The following is a 20,253-nucleotide window of genomic DNA, read 5'->3' on the forward strand; positions in this document are numbered from 1 at the left end:
AGTTGTAATGTCTTTGTAATAGAGTCATTGCAAAGTGGCTTCTAATAGAGTGTTACAAGTTAGTGAGGGATTAAGAGGCTAATTTCTAGGTTACACCAGGTTGTATTCTAAAGTTTCTCAGTAGTGAAGTTGAAATCCTACAAAGGTAGGTCATGATTTTTTATCCCGTGAGCTGGGAATTTTTCACGTAAAATTCCTCTCTCTCATTTACTTATTGAAGTGTGTGTGTGTCTTGTGGAAATAGTTTGGTGTACCATTAAATTCTATCAATTGGTATCAGATCTGGTTCTTTCTATCAGGCTAACACCTAGAAATGATCCTCATGGCTACTCCGCCAAACTTCAAAGAAGGCCAGTCTAGTTACAGACAGCCACGGTTCAATGGCCAATATTATGGATGATAGAAGACTAGGATGCACGACTTCATAATGGCAGAAGACTCCGAGATTTGGGATGTCATCTGTGATGGACCCTTTGTTTCTACCAAGACTGTTGGCGACCCAGCTATAACCATTCCCAAAACGAGGAAGGAATTCAATGACGCTGATCGAAAGGCCATAGAAAAGAATTTTTGTGCAAAGAAAATTCTTGTTTGTGGCATTGGTTTTGATGAATATAAAAGGATATTGGCATGCCAATCAGGAAAAGAAATATGGAAAGCTCTTCAGATAGCTCATAAAGGAACAACACAGGTCAAGCACTAAAATATTGACATGCTTACAACTGAATACGAGCTTTTCAGGATGTAAGATGATGAATCCATCCAAGACATGCACACTCGTTTCACCTCTATCATCAATGAGCTTCACTATCTTGGAAAAATCATTCCAAGAAACAAACTTGTCAGGAAAATACTCAGTGTCCTACACAGCTCCTAGGAAAGCAAAGTGAATGCTATCACAGAGGCGAAGGACTTACATGAGCTAACCATTGATGAGCTTGTCGGTAATCTGAAAACCTATGAAATGAAGAAGAGGAAGAAGGATAGTGAGAGAAAATATCCAAAAGGGAGAAGAACCTGGTCCTCAAGACTGACAGCAATGATTCAAGTGGCGAGGATGCTGATATAGCTTACCTGACAAAATGTTTCCAGAAGATGGTTCACAAGAATATAGGCATTCCAAAAAGGGGGAGCTCCAACAAGCCAAAAGGTTATGACCTATGTCATAAGTGTGGTAAGACAGGACATTTTATCAAGTATTGCCCTCTCCTAAAGCAAGATTAATACAAAAACAACTTTGACAAAGCAACCAAGAGGAAGCTGGTTCCTGATAAACACTTCAAGAGGAAAAATGTCGTTGATAATGTTGTGAAACTAGCTCTTGCTGCATGGGGAGACTCCTCCAACGAATCTGAAAAAGAAAATGATCATGGTGATAGTTCAATGATTGAAATAGAGGTGAAGCAACTGAGTATGACTCAATCTTTGCCTTGATGGCTCAGTCCGATGATGATGAAGATGACGACGGTGATGAGGTAAACTTTCTAGATGTTTAGAGAAATCTGAAATCTTGCTCTCCTAAAAAACTCATGTTCTTTGGCAAATATGTTAATTAATGCTTATCACAGTCTTATAAATGATAAAGATGCTTTAACTGTGAAGTTAGGAGAAGCAAAACAGTCTAGAGATGACCTAGTAGTCGTTGTGGTTGATTTAAAGGAAACAATTGAGAACCAGAAGAAAGAGAAGGAAGCCTTAAATGAAAAAAATTGCAAATATAGATCATGATAGAGATGATCTAATAGTTGTTGTGGTAAATCTAAAAAAGACCATTGAGTGTGTCAGAAAGGAAAAGAAGTCTTAACTGAGAGAGTTGCTACCATTGAGAATGAGAGAGATGACCTATTAGTGGTGGTAGTGGACCTGAAGGAAATAATTAAGGAACTTAAAATGGAGAGTAGGCCTGAAAATTCTCAAAAGGGAAAGGAAGTTGCAAGTGAGACACACCTTAAGCTTGAAAGTGAGTTAAAATCAGTGAAGTCTAGTCTGTGTGCTGAGCTTGAGAAAAACAAACAACTTCAGGAAGAACTAGGAAGATTAAAGAGTGATCTTGAACTGAAGTGGACTTGGTCCTCTGATGCTATCACTACCATGTACACTAACAATGGGGAAACAGGCAGGGAATTGGGTTCCAAAGGGAAAAGACTCCCTATAACTCTCATAGCAAGTATGTTACTATACCTGACAGTTGTCTTTGCACTCACTATGGTAACACTGGCACTTTAAGGAAATCTGTAAGGCCAGATTCCAATCTCAATAGAAAAATAAAGTTTTTGCTTAAAAAGTAACTACTACTAGGGAACCTGGTCCTTCACATAAAAATGTATAATGCATGTTTGGACCGAAAGAGCCCTAATTCACCCCTTTCCTCATTACAAGGGACCCAAACTTGTTTGGGTTTCTAAATCTAACCATTGATTTCCTTGTGCAAGGAATAGTGAAAGGGAGCAGCCAACAATGGTACATGGATAGCAACTGTTCGAAGCACATGACTGGAAGTACAAATGATTTTCTTTCACTTAAGGCCCTACACGGAGGGAGTGTTTCCTTTGGAAATGGTAAGAAATGATACATTCTGGGAGTTGGAAGGATTGGGAAGTCTCTCTCTCACTCAATCGAAAATGTGTACTACATGAACGGGTTGAAGTACAACTTGCTAAGTGTTTCCCATATCTGTGACAAGGGAAACAAGGTGGAATTTTTGTTAAAACTATGTACAGTCACAAACCTCGTGACTGGTGAGGTGGTGCTAGTGGCAAAAAGATACAAAAATATCTATGTTGTTGATTTTGAGTCTCTGCAGAATGGTGATCTCAGTTGTCTAAGTGTTGTTGATGATGATGCTAAAGTATGGCATAGAAGTCTAGGTCATGCAAGCTTCATGTTGCTGAACAAATTGGTCATGAAGGACCTGGTTCATGGTCTTCCCAAGTCAAGCTTCAAGGATCACAAAGTGTGTGATGCATGTGTAAAAGGAAAGCAAGTTAGATTCTCATTCAAGCCCAAAAAGGAAGTCAGTACCTCAAGGCCACTTGATCTTCTTCACATGGATCTATGTGGACCTATGAGGGTGCCAAACAGAGGAGGAAAGAAATACATCTTCGTTATAATTGACGACTACTCTAGATTCACCTGGACTTTGTTTCTCAGAACCAAGGATGAAACTTTTGAAGTGTTTGTTGCCTTCGTCAAAAAGGTCCAAGTGAATATGGGTAATAAGGTAGCTTGCATCAGGTCTGATCATGGGACAGAGTTCGACAATGCCATATTGATGAGTTCTATACTGAAAGTGGTATCACTCAGAATTTTTCAGCTCCAAGAACACCTCAACAAAATGGTGTTGTGGAGAGGAATAATAGAACTCTTGAAGACATGGCAAGGACAATGTTAATTGACAGTGGGATTGCAAAGAATTTCTGGGCAGAAGCTGTCAATACTATTTGCTACTTGGTGAACAAGTGCATGATCAGGTCCCTTCTAAACAAAACTCCATATGAACTGCTGAATGGAAGGAAGCCCAAGCTGACACATCTAAGGACTTTTGAGTGTAAATGTTTTGTCCTCAACAATGTAAAGGAAACTCTTGGAAATTCGATGCCAAAAGCGATAAAGGAATCTTTTTGGGATACTCATCTCAAAGCAAAGCTTATAAAGGTTATAATAAAAGGACTCAATGCGTTGATGAGAGTATACATGTGATCTTTGATGAATCTCACCTCTCATGTGATAAGGACAGATGTGTTGATCAAGATAGAGAACTTTTATCTGTTCCAGGTGAAGTTATTGACATGTCAAATGGAAAGACAAACATGATGAGTTATGTCAAGGAATCCAATGAAGATGATGCAAATACATATCCATTCATTGGAGAGACACTTGGTCCCACGATCACAACAACTAAAGCTGAAAACAGAATTATTGATGCGGTCCAAGGTACTCCACTTGCTGAAACAAGAAGCGGCCAAAAACCTCAGTCAGGCATACCTGGGTCTTCTACCAATGAGATTCAGGTACCAAATTGGAAGCACAAAAGTTCACACCCCCTTGACAACATAATTACTTCTCTCGATTCAGGAATTCAAACCAGGGCAAAAGCTAGAAACTCACTTTCCTTCTCAACCTTTCTTTCTCAAATAGAGCCTAAAAATAGCAAAGAAGCATTGAAAGATGCAAACTGGATCAATTTGAAAGGAACAAAGTATGACACCTGGTTCCTCAACTTGCAGATCGAACTATTATAGGAACCAGAAGGGTATTCAGTAACAAATTTGATGAGTTTGGAAACATAACAAGAAATAAGGCAAGGCTGGTAGTTCAAGGCTACAATTAGGAAGAAGGGATTTATTATGATGAAACTTTTGCTCCAGTTGCTCGAATGGAATCTATCAGAATCCTTATTGCTTTTGCATTACATATGGAGTTCACATTGTTCCAAATGGATGTCAAAAGTGAATTTCTAAATGACCTCCTAAAAGAAGAAGTTTATGTCAAGCAGCCACCTGGATTTGAAAATCACGAGTATCCTGAGCATGTGTTTAAACTGGATAAGGCGTTTTATGGGCTAAAGCAGGCTCCCCGGTCTTGGTATGAAAGGTTGTCAAAATTCCTTCTAGAAAATGGGTTTACAAGAGGGAAAATTGACAACACTCTCTTTCTGAAGAAACGAGGAAGAAACCTGCTCATTGTGCAAATATATGTTGATGATATCATTTTTGGAGCCACAGTAAATTTATGTGAAGAATTATGCAAAACTCATAGGGAGTGAGCTTGAGATGAGTATGATGGGAGAATTAAATTTCTTCCTGGGACTTCAAGTGAAACAATCTCAAAAGGGAACATTGATAAGTCAGTAGAAGTACATCAAGGAGCTGCTAAAAAGGTTTGACATAGAAGCATCAAAAGGGATTGACACTCCTATTGCCACAACTACTCGTCTAGACATGGATGAACCTGGTTCCCCTGTAAATCAGACCATGTATAGAGGCATCATCGGGCCACTCTTGTATCTCACTACAAACAGACCCGATATTGTGTTCAGTGTGGGTCTCTGTGCAAGATTTCAATCTAATCTAAAGGAATCTCATCTGAAGTCTACCAAAAGAATATTTAGATATCTCAAAGGAATGCAAGACCTGGTTCTCTACTATCCGCCAAGAGACAACTTTGATCTTGTTAGGTATGTTGATGCTGATTATACAGGATATCTGGTGGACATGAAAAGCACGTTTGGAATGGTACATTTCCTGGGTTTTTGTCTGATCTTATGGGGTACAAGGAAGAAAAACTCGATGACACTCTCAATTGCAGAAGTGGAATATGTAGCAGTTGCTTTTTGCTATGCTCAATTGCTGTGGATCAAGCAATAGTTGGAAGACTTTGGAGTGTTTTCTAACTGTGTGCCCCTCCTGTGCGACAATACAAGTGCACTCAACGTGGCCAAAAATCCCGTCCAACATAAGAGAACCAAACACATTGATGTGCGTCACCACTTCCTTAGAGATAATGTTGAAAAGGGGCTCATCTGCATGAAATTCTGCAACATAGAAGATCAGATTGCAGGTATATTCACCAAGGCCTTAAGCAGAGAATATTTTGAAAGAAATCGTATGGCACTGGGGTTGATAAAACCCAATAAGAACCCGGTCCCTCGATGATTGGCAAAGAAAGAAATGTCCAAGTAAAATTAGCTAAAAAGTATTTTCTAGAAAAGTCTAACTTATCTCTATACCATTACAGGTAGACACGCATGATGATTACAGAGCAAAATAAGTAATTGATGCAGTGCACGCTGGTAAAAAGGGCAAAGCTTATAGGTGCAAGATTCATCAGGGAACCTGGTTCTCCTGACATAGGTTAGTAGATTCTCTGTTCTCTCATGCACAATTTTGAACGGTTAAAATAAGTGCCACAACATCAGTGTGTCAGTTTCTTTTCTTTGCATCTTTTGAACCCAAATGTCTCACCGGTTGATAATCGACCTGATTCCCAAAACTGCCGCCCTTTCTTACCCGGTCCCTCATCCATCTTAAATACATCCATCACTGTCATAACTCTTCATATCAAACTTCAAAATTTTCCTTCTTCTTTCTCTCTTCAAACTACCAATCCCTTCTCTTCAACTCACCAATTCTCACCATGGCTAAAAATCACGAAACCTCGAGTGTTCCAAGTAATACCCATATTGAGTCCTCACCAGTTAAAACACCGATATTAGACTCCTTACTCAACACCACTACTTGACAAAACCCTAGGTCAGAGTCACCCCCACACTCACTCTCCTCTCCTACCCAATCGAGTTCTAGTTCTCATCGGAGCCGCAAAATCTCGACCAAAAGGTTTGTATCTACGAGCTCTCCTCCTGCCTCGCCAAAAAAACTGGGTGAAAAGGGTACAATAGACGAAGAGGAAAATCAGGAAATGTCTAGTCTTCCTATGGACGAAGGCAAAAATGTAGACCAAACTACTGGTTCTGAGAATGCTAACTTAACAAAAACAGTTCCTAATCTTGAGTCCACAGGTAACACTCATCATTCTCCTGTGTTTTCCATGGAGTGACAAGAGAAAGAAGCAATAGAAAACATGCTATTTATAGATAATAAAGGGGTTATGATCGAATGAGGTGAGGATAGGTCTGAGCCTTAGAGGGAAGAGTCTAAGACCTTGGTAGAAATTAGAGAGCTTGTGCCTGTTGAACAATTGGTACAAGATAATACTACTGGGTTACCTAATGAAGGACTTGATCCCTCCTCAGAGGATCCAACTCAGGGGTTCTCTCAAGAGCCCCAGGTCAGTATTTATCTTGCTCTATCTCCTCATTTTTATGTTGAGCTTTTGTCTGTGGTGGTGCTTGAGATGAGATCTGTATTTAGTGAAGAGCATGGGGATAATGAAGAGGATTTGGATGATATAACTATTGCTAGCTTTATATGGGTTAGACGTAGAGTAGTTGCCACTTTAGAGCCAATTCCTAAGTGACCCACTACAAGGTTACAAAAGAAGGAGGCTCTTGAGTCCGCTCTCAAGCAAAGCCAAGTCAGTCAAAGAAGGAGGATATTGGTGAAGGATGGGAAGGTTGTGCATGAGAAGGTAGTGCCTGTTGTCACTGTGGATGATGAAGCGGACGAAGAACCTGGTTCCTTGACTCAAAAGTTCTCACAAAAGCACTCTCTCTCCAAGTCTAAAAAGAAATCTTCTATGAGTGTTAAAAGTCCAAACAAGCATAATGATGTTATCTCTAGTGAAACGTTGGTGGAAGAATCCGGTGACAAGATAGTTGAAAGTGATATTTTTGCTGACAAGTTAGTGGAAGAGTCTAGTGACAAGGTAGTTGAAGAACTAGGTTAAAATATGTCTGAGAAGATTGAGTCTGTGAAGTCTGTTGAGACGGGAAAAAGTGGTCGCAAATCTGTAAAAAGGAAAGTTGATACTTACGAGGAACTTGGTTCCTCCAAGAAGGCCAAAGTTAGTGATCCCCAGAGTGCTGGGAAATAGAAATTAAGGAATCAAAAGGTACTATGGGGCTGCACATTTTTCTCTGATATTTTGGAGGAGGCTGGAATATGATAATTGGTTGAAATTTGTGAGTTTCAACAGTGGACACATTTGTTCACAAGTAATGCTCCAAATGTGTATGAGGAAGAAGTACCGAGTTTCTATGTCGACTTCTTCAAAGCTGAGGATGATCACATCTGCGTACTGGTGAATGGAGTTGATATGGTAATGGACTCTATTTTATTGGGGTCTATTCTAGGTGTACCTGCTGAAGGGTTGTCTACTATTCAGGGAACGGTATCCTGAAGGACAGAGCAGTTCAACAAAGGGAACGGGTACAGAAGAAGGCCCTCCTTCCATTATACCAATTGTTATTTGAGATGGTGAACAAGGTCTTGATCTCTCATGCTAATAGAAGATCCATTACTTCTCGTGCATACCTGGTTCTCATGGAAGCACTGGACAACTACACTATCATCAACTTGCTTGGGATCATGATAAAACATGTATAGAAAGTGGCAGAATTCAAAGATGATATTCATGGGTTGCTTTATGGGTTCCTTCTCACCAAGGTTTTTGAGTTCTTCAAGGTTCCTCTAAGACAATCTAAAGTGGGCACTAAGAAACAAACTTTCTCCAAGTCCACTCTCAAAGAATGTGAGGGCATTTATAAGGCTGGGGGAGTTGGAAGCACTTCTACCATTTCTCAGCTGATCAACGCTCAGAACAGTGCCACTACTTAGATAAGGTAGTTGAAAGAAAGTAATGCTGTTCTAGAGAGTCAGTTGAATCAGCTTCAGGAGGCACCTGGTTCTAGTAGCTCTCAAAGCAAAGAGGTTGCCCATCTGACCAAGGAGAATGCTCAGCTCATGAAACAGGTGGAGGACCTGAAAGAGAAACTGCTCAATGAGCAAATGTCGGCGAATGCTCGAATGGATTTAGTCCTCCAAACCCTTGCCTCTGCCTCTAATCCCTCTCTTTCCAGTGCTCTCTATACAGTGTCCCCTTAGTGTCAAGTCTTAAGTGTCGGTCTCTTAGGCTAGTTTATGATGATATTTGTGGTACTTGTTTTCTCTTTTTGTACTGAATTGTGGATGGTTGTTAGCAACATTGAATCTGCTCCCTGTCTTAAAATCCAAACTTTTTAATGGAAGTTTTTCCCTTTTTGCTGTATATGCCTTGCTTTTATACTCTATTTTTAATCATGTTGTGTGCATATAAGTGGCATGAGTTAACTCAAGCCAGACTTCTTTTTTTCTTAACGTCTGTTACTGGTCTTTTTATGATGCCAAAAAGGGGGAAAATAATTAAGAGGGAACATGATGAGAAATAGATTAAGGGGGAATATAGGAAATGCTAATATCATTTTGGTTCTTAGGGGGAACTTGAATTATAAGTTTGTCATCATCAAAAAGGGGGAAATTGATAGGTTATATGTGTACCCCTGTTATATTTTGATGATCTAACAAACTTACCGTTAAGAACCAGATAAAAAACCTGATACACATCCTCAAGAACTTAAAAATCAACAAGTCTCCAGTTGGGGACACAGTTCAACTCTTCAGAATCAAAGGAACAAAAGGGAACAGATAGCTGCCAGTTCTTGAGAAAGCTGCACAAGTTAACTGCCCCAGCTGTAAAATTGCTGTCTGCATATGCTACAGTACAGAAACAATACAACAGTCAACTTTATGAGGAATGCCCTTTACCTAACTTGCTTACATCATTCTAAGTGATGTCACAAATAAATTATTAATATCAAGGAAGGTAAAACAAAATCACCTGCACATACAATAATTGATCAAGCATTCTCTCAGGTCAATCATCAATCTTGCAAGTGACTCTCTACGGCATCAAGAACAAGAACAACATAGCAACGGACCAGTTCCCATTATTGAGTTATTACATGTCCTTAGTTGTGTTGTACCTTTGTTGGAGTTCTTTACTTGTAATTCCTACTTAGCTTAGATAGAAACATTGCGTAGGAAACCCTTTGTAAATCACAAAACCCTTGTGTTTGTGTCTTGGCTAGAGTTATTCGAGTTATAAAGTCTTTGTAATAGAGTTATTGCAAAGTGGCTTGTAATAGAGTGTTATAAGTTAGTGAGAGATTTAGAGGTTAATTCCTAAGTTGCGATAGGTTATACTCTATAGTTGATCAATAGTGGAGTTGAAATCCTACAAGGGTAGGTCATAGTTTTTTATACCGTGAGCTGGGAATTTTCTACGTAAAATTGCTCTGTGTCATTTACTTATTGCAGTGTGCATGTGTCTTGTGGAAACTAATAGAGAACCTGGTTCTCTATATAGTTTGGTGGACATTTAAATTCTTTTTTTTTGGTAATTAAATGATTTTATTTACCAATAGCAATATGTACAAAATTCAATCCGGAACAGGGCATTCCCAGTTCCATTCCCTTTTCTACATTTCTTCTATCTTCCTTTACACTAAGTATCTATTTCTGCTATTTTCTTTCCTGTCTTACTATTCATCGATCCTCTGATTGCTACCTCTATTAGAATTTGTCTCACTATCATTTTTACTATTTTCTTCTGGTCTTCGAATATTCTGTTGTTCCTTTCATTCCATATGTGGTACACTGCACATGCCAGGGTCAATCTATAGACTTGAGCTGCTGCATTGTTTCCAATTGCATTGCTTTCAGCCCATTGTATCTCCCTTTGCCATTCCATCGGAGCTCTAGTTATTCCTTGCCAGTGTAGTATCTTGCTCTAGATTTCTCCAGTAATTCGACAGTTAAACAATAAATGTTCAATAGTCTCTTCTGCTTCAGTACATATAGGATAACTTACTTCATCTGTAATCCCCCATCTGTGTAGTCTGCTTCTTGTGAATAGCCTATTTTGTATAGCTAAACTCAGCACAAAAATCCACTTTGGAGCTCCTAGGTTGTTGCATGTTAGTCACCTCCATGATACCTTTTGATATTGCCCACGCATGCTATTATAACACTTCTTGATAGAGAAGTAGTTCCATTCTATTACTTCTTCCTTGTTGGTTCCTGCTTCTTCTATGTAGCTCTTTGCTTTGATTATTTTTTGTACCATCCATGAGGTATTCTTTGGTTTGCACTCCCAAACTTCCTTTTTCTTCCCATAATATAGATAGACCCATTGGACCCATAACTTGTCCTTCTTTTTGTATAGGTTCCATAATAATTTGCAAATGGCAGCTCTGTTCCATATTTGAATATCCATAACATTGAAACCACCTGCTGACTTTAGTGAACACACTTTTTTCCATGATAGCAAGGCTCTTTTTGAAGCCTCTGTTCTTCAAGTCCATAAGAATGTTCTACAAATTGTATCTCTTCCATAGTAACATCTTCAATTAGTTTTAACTGTTGCTTTCTGTCTACTACATTGCCCTTCTTCATGATGCTTGGTTGAATGGCTGGTATGCTATCAACTGCTGCTCCCAATAACCCTTTGTAGAATCCCACTATTTCCATTTCTATTGCTTTTCTAGACTGAATAATTTCACCAGCTGTATTTTTGAGACTTCTAATCTTATTTTGATTTACTCTATTCTTCATGTTAACAAAAAAGAAAGCTGTATTGTGGTCCCTAGCTTCAGCCATTGATTCCTAGATTTCTGCTTATATATACTTTCCTCTATAGTTATACATTTTTCCAATTACTTCTTTAGCTCTTTCTCTTCTTCAGACCTCTGTGTTGCTGCACTTGTAGTTCCCATCTGCCCTTGTAACTCCTGTAACCTTTGTCTTGCATTTCTAACCTTCAAATCTAGTGCTTTGAATTCTTTTGTATTCAGCCTCTTTAGTGCATATCTAACTTCTTCAGCTTTCTCCAGACTTCTGCCATTCTGCCTGTGTTTAGTGTTTTATTCCATGCTTCCCCTACTACATCTAAAAAATCCTTATGCTCAGCTAGACAATTGAAGAATTTTAAAGGTTTTGGGGACTTTTGTTCCTCTCCAATCTTGACACATAATGGGGAATGATTTGAGAATAAAGGATCCATGATCACTGCATCTACTTTTGGCATGGTGCTTATCCATTCAGCATTTATAATTGCCCTGTCAATTCTGCTAAACACATGGGTATTAGTCTATGTGTATTCCCTGCCAACAGTTCTCATTTCACACATTCCTGTATCAATTAAGAAGTTATTGAAATCTCTTATTTCATTCTCATGGACTGTGCTGCCATTAATTCTGTCCTCTACTGCCCTTATTGCATTGTAGTCTCCCATACATAACCATGATTTCCTCTGATAATGGTTCCAGCTTGTTAAATCTCTCCATAGACTTTTCCTTGCCTCCACTGTATGCAACCCATAAATTGCTGTGAAATCAAATTCTAGCCTTGTGTCTAGTACCACTACCTCCCCATGTATGTACTGTGGTTTAACTTCCTTCATAATGAATCTTATTTCTGCTGGATCCCATATCACCCATACTCTACCCTTCCCTCCTCCATCATAGTTTGTACACCACTCCCATCTAGGAGCTATTTTTTGGATAATTTTTTTTGAAAACTTTTCTTGTACTCTATGCTCTATAATAGCTATAATACTAATATTATGATCTTTAATAAACTTATACATCTCCTTTTGCTTATATAGCTTATTCATACCCCTAACATTCCAAGTAACTAATTGCATTGCACTATATTGTTTGTTATCCCAACCTGCACACCTCCCCCATAACTACATTGCCCTCTTTTTCCTTGTTTATATCATTAGAGCTTGCTTCTGTTAGAATATCAAATCCATTACCCACTAGTATTTCTCTTGCTGGTGCTGCTTGGGAATTCTTTGTGGCTGATTTACCTTTTGCTGCTTTCCATCCTTTGTTTTCTTCCATTGTTGCTTTCATTGCATTCTACAGTTTTGGCACTTGTTCTGTATGTCCTTCTGCTTTTTGTGCCCTATGATTCATGCTTCCTTGCTTCTCTTGCTCTTTTGGTTTCCATTCCGGCTTCATCTTCTGCTGCTTGTTCATCAGAGCTTGTGCTTGTTTAGTTTGGCAGTTATGTCCTAATTGTAAGCAAGTACTACAATATATTGGTTTCCAATCATAGACAACTGGCTGATCAAATTGTCTACCATTCGGATCCTTGACTGTTATCTTTGTTGGTAATGGTTTGGTAATGTCCATTTCCACAAGGATTCTAGCATAGGATATCCTTTACACTCTTGTTGTACATTCATCTGCATATATCGGAATTCCTAACCCACTCCCTATACGGCTCAGTGAATCCATTCCCCAGCAGTTCAGTAGCAGATTTGGTAATTTAACCCATAACGGCAGAGTTTTCAGCACTTTTTCATTGAAATCAAAATCTGTTGTCCATGCCTTAGTGATTACTGGTCTATTTTGGATTGTACATGGGCCTGAGTAGAGTACTTCATTCCTCTCCTCTTCATTTTTGAATCTCACAACAAAAAATCCATCGTTGTGGTGGTACACCTTTGGTTTTGCTACAAAATTCCATTGCGATGCAATAAACCTCTCAATTGCTCTAATACTTGGTGTAACTCCCACCACATACATGATAACTGATGTTTTCCACTTCTCAGCTTCCTTTTCGATTTCCTCGTTTTGCAATTCGACTATTTTCTCACCATTTTGTATCACTGGTGCCACGAACGATAGTCTCATTCCTCTAGCAGCAAACGTGTTACCAACGACTAAATTTGCCCATGATTTACCTTTATTGACTTTCTCTGCATTTGCTTCTATCGTGATAGGTTGTTTTTCAATGTGGATTTCCTCTGCATGCGTTCCATCATCTTTTTTACTACTTGTGTTATTCGAGTTTTGTACTTTTTCCTGTTGTATTTTAGCTTGTTTTGCCGTAAATTGCTCATTCAAGTTCTTACTTGTACTCGCTGTTTCAGTCCTTTCTGTCTTTAGTGTTATCGCCTCCAGATCTCGATTTTGTGCACCTTGATTTGGAGTTGATTTGTTCGATTCGTTGTTTCTGCTCGTTGTTGCTATGAATTCAGCTAGTTGGATCTTCGTGACAGTTTTCTTAGGTCTTCCTCGCCCTCCCATGGCTGATGACGTATTTTAGTTATTCACACTAAAGTGCGCCTTATAAGAATTTTTACTTATAGTACTTTATGTAGTTAATAATTTCTATCATAAACCTTAGTTCTCTATGGTATTCGATTCCGGGCTTTTAGACTGGATTATATTTGTAGCAATCACTTACCCTTTTTAGGACAAGAGTTGGGCGTTATAAATTACCCTCTTAATTTGAAGAAGAGAAACAAGCAGTTCTAGATATCCTCCAAAAATAAGTAATTACAAGGAGATTCAAAATTTTCTAAAGGAAAATAAAATGAATTTTGTGCAATCAGATATTATTCCGGTAGAAAGAACGTATAACATCTGTTCTATATATGTTGTTCAATATATCAGAAAATTATATTTCTTTTAGAATAACAAAAGGAAGAAAAGAAGGATCTACTAGTCACATGCTAAAGAAATAATGGAGGAGATGGAATATAAAGAAAAATGGTCCATACAATCCCCTTCAGCAACTAACTGAGCACTAATACTGAAATGAAAAAACAAACTACGCAGTTATAGATATCTTTTAGTACTAAGATTTTCATAAATACTGTTTAAGTATAAAAACATGGTTATAATATAGTAGTTACATATATGAATATTATTTAAAAATAATAAATTATTATTAAATATTAAATAAGGTAAAAATTATTTTCTCCAATTTTCCGTTGAAAATCAAACTCCTCCTCAAACTTTATGACTTACACCACAGACGTTCTTTGCTCTCATAATCCAAATATTGGGAGGTGATTTTCTGAAAGACATTGTTAATTCAACCTTCCAAAATATCAACCTTCTATCTTTTTCTACAAAACATCTTATTCTCATTTTTTGTATGTTTTTCACTTTTCATGAAATTCATTATAGCTTTGTGTTTTTTTTTTAAATTTTTTTAATCACCTTATGTATTTTACCTATAATTATTGTTATTCTAAATTTATTCAAAATGCAAATAAATAAATCGCTAACTTGTAATACAATATCCTTTGTTATCTTTTTTTCCATTTTCTCACCTTGAAATCGGATTTTTGAAAAAGGAGGAGAAGAATGTATATATTTAAAATTAAAAAAATTAATTTAATTTTAACATAAAGCTGGCGGGAATAAATGATTTCCATCCAAAATTAGATGCCTTACTTCATGAAATTTAGAATCACCACTTTTTGAATGGTAAGAATAAAAATAAACTAAAAAAATGAAGGAGTAAATTAAACGGCTAATTTTTTAAATCCATAAATCAGAAAGCAAGTGGGGGTTGTCGCTGATTCATGTAGGCCCCACATAAAAAGAGAAACACAAAAACGCGTTAAACTCAGAAAAGAAGCTCACAAACAAACAACAAAAGAAGCAAAATCGAAATACAGAGAGCCCTCTTGAAGTTTTTTTTTTTACTTTCTGGTAATTAATTTATTTGTGTATGTTAACGTGTACACGTTTTTAGAGTTATCTTCTCGCTTTAATTTGTTGACTTCTCCATTTTTAATTTAATGTCCATTTCTTTGTTGTAATCATCAATGGCTGCTGGATAAAGAAATTATCACAACTTTCTTGAAACTTCCAGAGCCTTCTATTATTTATTTCTCATCTTTACCTAACCTTTGTTTGTTCAAAATCCTGTTTATTAGGTATTTAAACCCCATTTAAAATTATTTAATTTGTACATTTTTATATCTCTAACTTTGAGCTAGATCTGCAAAAAATTGTTTCAAATAATAGAGTTTTATTTTTCTTGTTTTCAGCTCGGCAATTTTGCTAATTTCTGCTTCCAGCTTCTTAAACAAAGGTAAGATCACCTAAGCTTAGATTCTTCCTCAGCAACTTGATATGGCTTTTCTCCATTTTTAATATGTTTTTTTATTTTTTGCATTCCCATGTCCTTTTTTTTTTTGGTATGTTTTTGCGATAAAGGGCTCAAATATTTGTGAACTTTTTCTTGTTGTTGCTTGGATTTTTTTTGTTTGACAGAGAATAAAGGCCCTAATATTTGATGCTAGGATCTTGTTAATATTAGACTCAGTCATTCTTGCTTTTTCCTAAAAGAATCGATTTTCTTATTGGATTTTCTTTTGTGTATTTTTTTCAACAAGGGGATAAAAGTTTTATGAACTATCTGTTGTTGGCTAGGCTCAAACTTTTATACACTCTTGTTACATTCTTTTATTTATTTTTCAATTCTCCATATCCATTTTTCTCATTTGTAGTATTTTATTTTTTGAATGAAGGGGTGAAATTTTTATGAACTTATCTGTTGTTTGTTTGACAGAAAAAGAAGATTAAAATGGATGGAAGAGGAGCATCAAGATATTGGTGTCATCAGTGTTCAAGGAGGGTGGACCCCGCAATGGAGGTGGAATTGAAATGTCCCATTTGTCAACAAGGTTTTGTTGAGGAAATGGGATCAGAAACTGCTCTTGAAAATGATTTGGGAGGGTCCGACTCTGATCGTGCCCTCACGCTATGGGCGCCAATCTTGTTAGGCATGATGAGCAACCCTCGTCGTCGTCGATCCAGGTTTAGGCATCATCTCGAATTTGATAGTGATGATGATGATGATCATACTCGTGAAGGGGGAGAGACTGAACTTGATCCTGAGCTGGCATCTATAATGAATAGGCGGAGGAGGAACTCTGCCACTATTCTCCAGCTCTTGCAAAGTATTCGAGCTGGAATGGAGAATGCTGACGGTGAAAATAGTAGGGAGACTGTTAGGGATGGTGAGGAGCGTGTGATACTTGTAAATCCGTTCAATCAAACCATCATTGTGCAGGGTTCTTATGATTCGGATAATAATGACCGACCCATTGGCTCATTGGGTGATTATTTCATTGGTCCTGGTTTAGACATGTTGCTGCAACATTTGGCTGAGAATGATCCGAATAGGTATGGTACTCCACCAGCTCAAAAAGAGGCTGTAGAGGCGTTGCCTGCGGTGAAAATTGACGAGACACTGCAGTGTTCCGTGTGTTTGGAAGACTTTGAGATTGGGACTGAAGCCAAAGAGATGCCTTGTAAGCACAAGTTTCACAGCGAGTGTATCTTACCGTGGCTGGAGCTTCATAGCACCTGTCCAGTCTGTAGGCACCAGTTGCCCTCTGATGAATCAAAAGTTGAGAATGTCACTGGTAACACAAATGCTGCTCAGAGTAGTGATACAAGGAATGAAAACGGTCGACGTTTTCCAGTGTCGCTTCCATGGCCTTTGAGTGGTTTGTTTACATCAGGTACCCAATCTAGTAATGGAAATTCATCATCAACGACTACTTCTTCATCAGGAAATGCAAACTCAAATGCTCATATGCATGATGATTAGCGGATCTTCTTTGGCCTTGCTTGTGTACATAGACTGGGACTTGCTAAATTTTAGTAATTGCAAACAATGGATCCTGTTCTTGCCTGCCTGTATTATATAGAGGATCATTTTACTTTTGTTAGACTAGATGCCTGCCGAGCTCAAAGACTCTCTTCTGTTTGTATAGCTTTAAAATATATGTCTTCGTACACTTTTTGGTTAACTATCTCCAAAAAGCTCAACCCTCAAATCCTTGAAGCTAGTGGATAGAATGAAAGGGTCTATGTTCTATGTCTTCTGAATCATGGAAATCAAAAGAAGTACTTGGTTTTGTTTCTGATTTATCAGCCAAACTTTTAAAGCTGTAGCAATGTGCTATGGTTCATTAACTCTGAAGCACTGTTGGTTTGTTATGTGGTGGATTCCTGAAGTCGTAAATGTTTTTTACATGTTCTTCGAGTTGTGTTGTTGACTTCCAATTTGGTAAGTCAAATTTCTAAATATGATAAATTTCTTCGTCGGGCTTGGATTTCTATATCACAATGAAGCTGGGCTCTGATGATTCATCCTTTCCAGGATGTTTAGCTTCCTATAGAAAATTCTGCTCCTCTTGTGCTTTGACAGTGGATGAAGGACAACACTCTTACGTTTTATCTGCATTTAGCTGTGTTGCTAGAATGATTTTTGTATGTGTTTCTTGGATCTCTAGAGGCAAGTTTGTGTCAGTAGAGTGTAGTTTCCTTGATAAACTTTAACTGAAACTGCATCTCAATAAAATTAATATTCTTGACTGTTACAACCAGGAGAGAATGCACATTTTAATGTATTAGCTATGAGGGAATGAAAATGAGCCACGATTTCCAGCGTCGTTCCCAGGGGCGGAGCTACCACTTTAGTTATGGGTTCGGACGAACCCAGTAACTTTTGTTTAGATCCTGTATTTGCAAAAGAAAATTGATTAAATATGCATAAATATTCAATTTCGAACCCAGTGACAAAAATAAATTATGGGTTCAGTGACATTCAGAACCCGTAAACTTCAAATCCCGGCGCCACCTCTGGTCGTTCCCCTGGACTTTGTGTGGTTTGTTCTCACCCTCAAACTCAGGTTCCCAATTCAGTAATAATACATCTTCTTCCTCAAACTTTAGTACTCATATGCATGAGGATTAAATTTTATTTTAAGTTTTTCCTCCATAGTTGGTGTTGTGACAGGTCATTTGTTATGCGATCTTCTTGTTGAGTTTCACTCCATTTGAAACTGAATCTCAATAAAATTGGTGTTGTGATAGATAGAAGGTAAAACACTAATGAATTGGTCATGAAGGTTAGCTGTTAGCTCATAGTTAGTCTTTCCATAAGACTTCGAAATTATACCAACTCATATATGGCAATGGAATCATGGTTCTCGGGTTGGTAAAGAAAGTGATTGTAGAGAGAGCGCTTTCAACATTGTGATCTTGAATTGGAAGAATGTTCTACTATTCACGTTTACATCAGATGGAATTACTTTTCATGCCGTTCTTGTCGCGAAAACAGACCTCATGAGGTATTTGTTCGGCTTGTACAAGTCTCTTGACTGCCATTTTCCAGGTCTTATCTCAAATATAAAAAGCAGGACTACGATTTGATGTGTTTTTCTGAACCATGAGCTTTGAAAGCAGTTATGACTAGGGGTGTTCATGGTTCGGTTTGGATCGATTTTTTCCTAAAAAGAAACTAAACCAAGTAAATCGATTTTTCAAATATTAGAACCAAACCCAACCAATTAAGTCGGTTTTTCCTCGATTCGGTTTATGTCGGGTTTTGTCGATTTTTCAGTTTTTTTTTCCGGTTATTTATTAGTTTTTTCATAAATATAAGACATACACTATCAAACACATATTCCGGCGACCACATTTTCAACGTAACACTATCAAATCAATTGCCCTTTGAGAAATCTATTATTTACCAAGATATATTGATGATAATTTAATCAAATAGTGATAAATAATTTAAGGACTCAATTAAAAATATATTATTTTTAACAAGAAATGAATTCTTACTCTTAACAAAAGAAATCTACCAATCAAACTAGAATGTAAAGGTAAAGAACTATACTAAAAGTGCAAACTATAAACATTTACCATAAATTTTTTGAAACTTTGTATAAGTGTAATAATAAATTTGAAATAGTTAATCCTATAGTCGGTTTGGTTCGGTTTTTTCCGTTTTTTTTTATTAAAACCAAAACCAAACCAAATTTGATCGGTTTTTAAAATTCAAAACCAAACCAAACCAAAAAGTATCGGTTTTTTTTTATCGATTTGGTTCGATTTTTCGAATTTTTATGAACACCCCTAGTTACGACCATTTTCGCCTAAAATCTATGATACTCTTAGTACAGTCATAGATAAGAAGATGTTCCTGGTTAGTCAACACCATTTTGACGTACCTTTTAATGGTGCACGTTCTTTTTTATATTTAAATCTACATAAGAGGTTATTCTACATGGAATATCTAAGCTAGTGGTAGATTCAGAATTTTAAGGTCTTGAGTGTTCACTCTCTTAAGTGAAAAGTTGCTACCCATCACATAGTAAAAATTCATAACCATTTAAATTGCGATAGTAAAAAAACTTAATAGGAAAACTACAGTTAATATTATCATTAGCAAAAAAGATTTCTATTCACTAGCCACAATGAACTACTAATAATGTTATATTACAGAAAAAGATATCTAGTCACAAGTCACAACTTTGCATATGTTGAAAACGATCAATAATAGCATCATTGCTTGCAGTTGGAAATATCTTACGCTCTACATAGCAAGTTAAACAACCATTTAAAAATGCATCACCAATGTTCTTACGAAGTTCATTTTTTTAATGTAGTTCATGGATAAGAAAACTCGTTCCACAAAAGCAGTAGTAACATAAAGAATGAGAGTCAACTTAATAAGCAAATAAACAAGTGGTCAAGTTTGTTATAAATCTGTCTTAACCAACACTTTAGCAAGCTCACTAATTCCTTTTGAAGAACCTCTTGTCAGAACCACAAACATAAACTATAAAACTATCAAGCTAACATTTGAGATCCCAAAGCTTGCTGCTATCAAACTCCTTTGGATAATGTTCATCCAACCTCACTATCCCGCTTATCAAAATTACCAAATAAATTAGCTGAATTTAAACAAGCCATACTGAGAAGTAAGTCAATACTCACACTATCAAAATGATTGTTAAGCTCTTGAAGATGCAAATCAATGATCAGCATAAAATATTTCAACACGCAAATAATGAGAGCATGTAACATCAAGAGCTCTATGCTTTTGACTTTCCGGGAAAGTAGCGAGCGTCCATCTTCGGGATCATTATTTCATGTTTAGCACAGAAGGAAGAGATATCATCCATTAATAATTCAAATTCACT

General features: G+C 37.2%; 3 protein-coding genes across 4 annotated transcripts; all 3 read left to right on the plus strand.

The window, feature by feature from the left end:
- The first annotated feature begins 427 nt into the window (after positions 1-427).
- Positions 428-1,069, plus strand: LOC107811085 (uncharacterized). The gene is made up of 2 exons (XM_075243373.1): positions 428-691; positions 878-1,069. Exons 1-2 carry the CDS (start codon positions 428-430, stop codon positions 1,067-1,069), a joined length of 456 nt encoding a protein of 151 aa, XP_075099474.1.
- A 3,345-nt stretch (positions 1,070-4,414) lies between these two features.
- LOC142176248 (uncharacterized) lies at positions 4,415-5,392 on the plus strand. Its single transcript, XM_075243374.1, has 2 exons — positions 4,415-4,584; positions 5,200-5,392. Exons 1-2 carry the CDS (start codon positions 4,415-4,417, stop codon positions 5,390-5,392), a joined length of 363 nt encoding a protein of 120 aa, XP_075099475.1.
- A 9,481-nt stretch (positions 5,393-14,873) lies between these two features.
- LOC107811088 (E3 ubiquitin-protein ligase SIRP1-like) lies at positions 14,874-17,184 on the plus strand. 2 transcript variants are annotated; one of them, XM_016635954.2, is made up of 3 exons: positions 14,874-14,953; positions 15,295-15,338; positions 15,819-17,184. In XM_016635954.2, exon 3 carries the CDS (start codon positions 15,834-15,836, stop codon positions 16,863-16,865), a length of 1,032 nt encoding a protein of 343 aa, XP_016491440.1. In that variant the 5' UTR covers positions 14,874-14,953; positions 15,295-15,338; positions 15,819-15,833; the 3' UTR covers positions 16,866-17,184. The 2 variants fall into 2 exon arrangements, with proteins under 2 accessions (XP_016491440.1, XP_016491439.1); XM_016635953.2 differs by having other exon boundaries at positions 14,935-15,180.
- The last annotated feature ends 3,069 nt before the right edge of the window (positions 17,185-20,253 follow it).

The sequence above is a fragment of the Nicotiana tabacum genome, chromosome 22 (assembly GCF_000715075.1).
Source record: "Nicotiana tabacum cultivar K326 chromosome 22, ASM71507v2, whole genome shotgun sequence".
NCBI lineage: Eukaryota > Viridiplantae > Streptophyta > Magnoliopsida > Solanales > Solanaceae > Nicotiana > Nicotiana tabacum.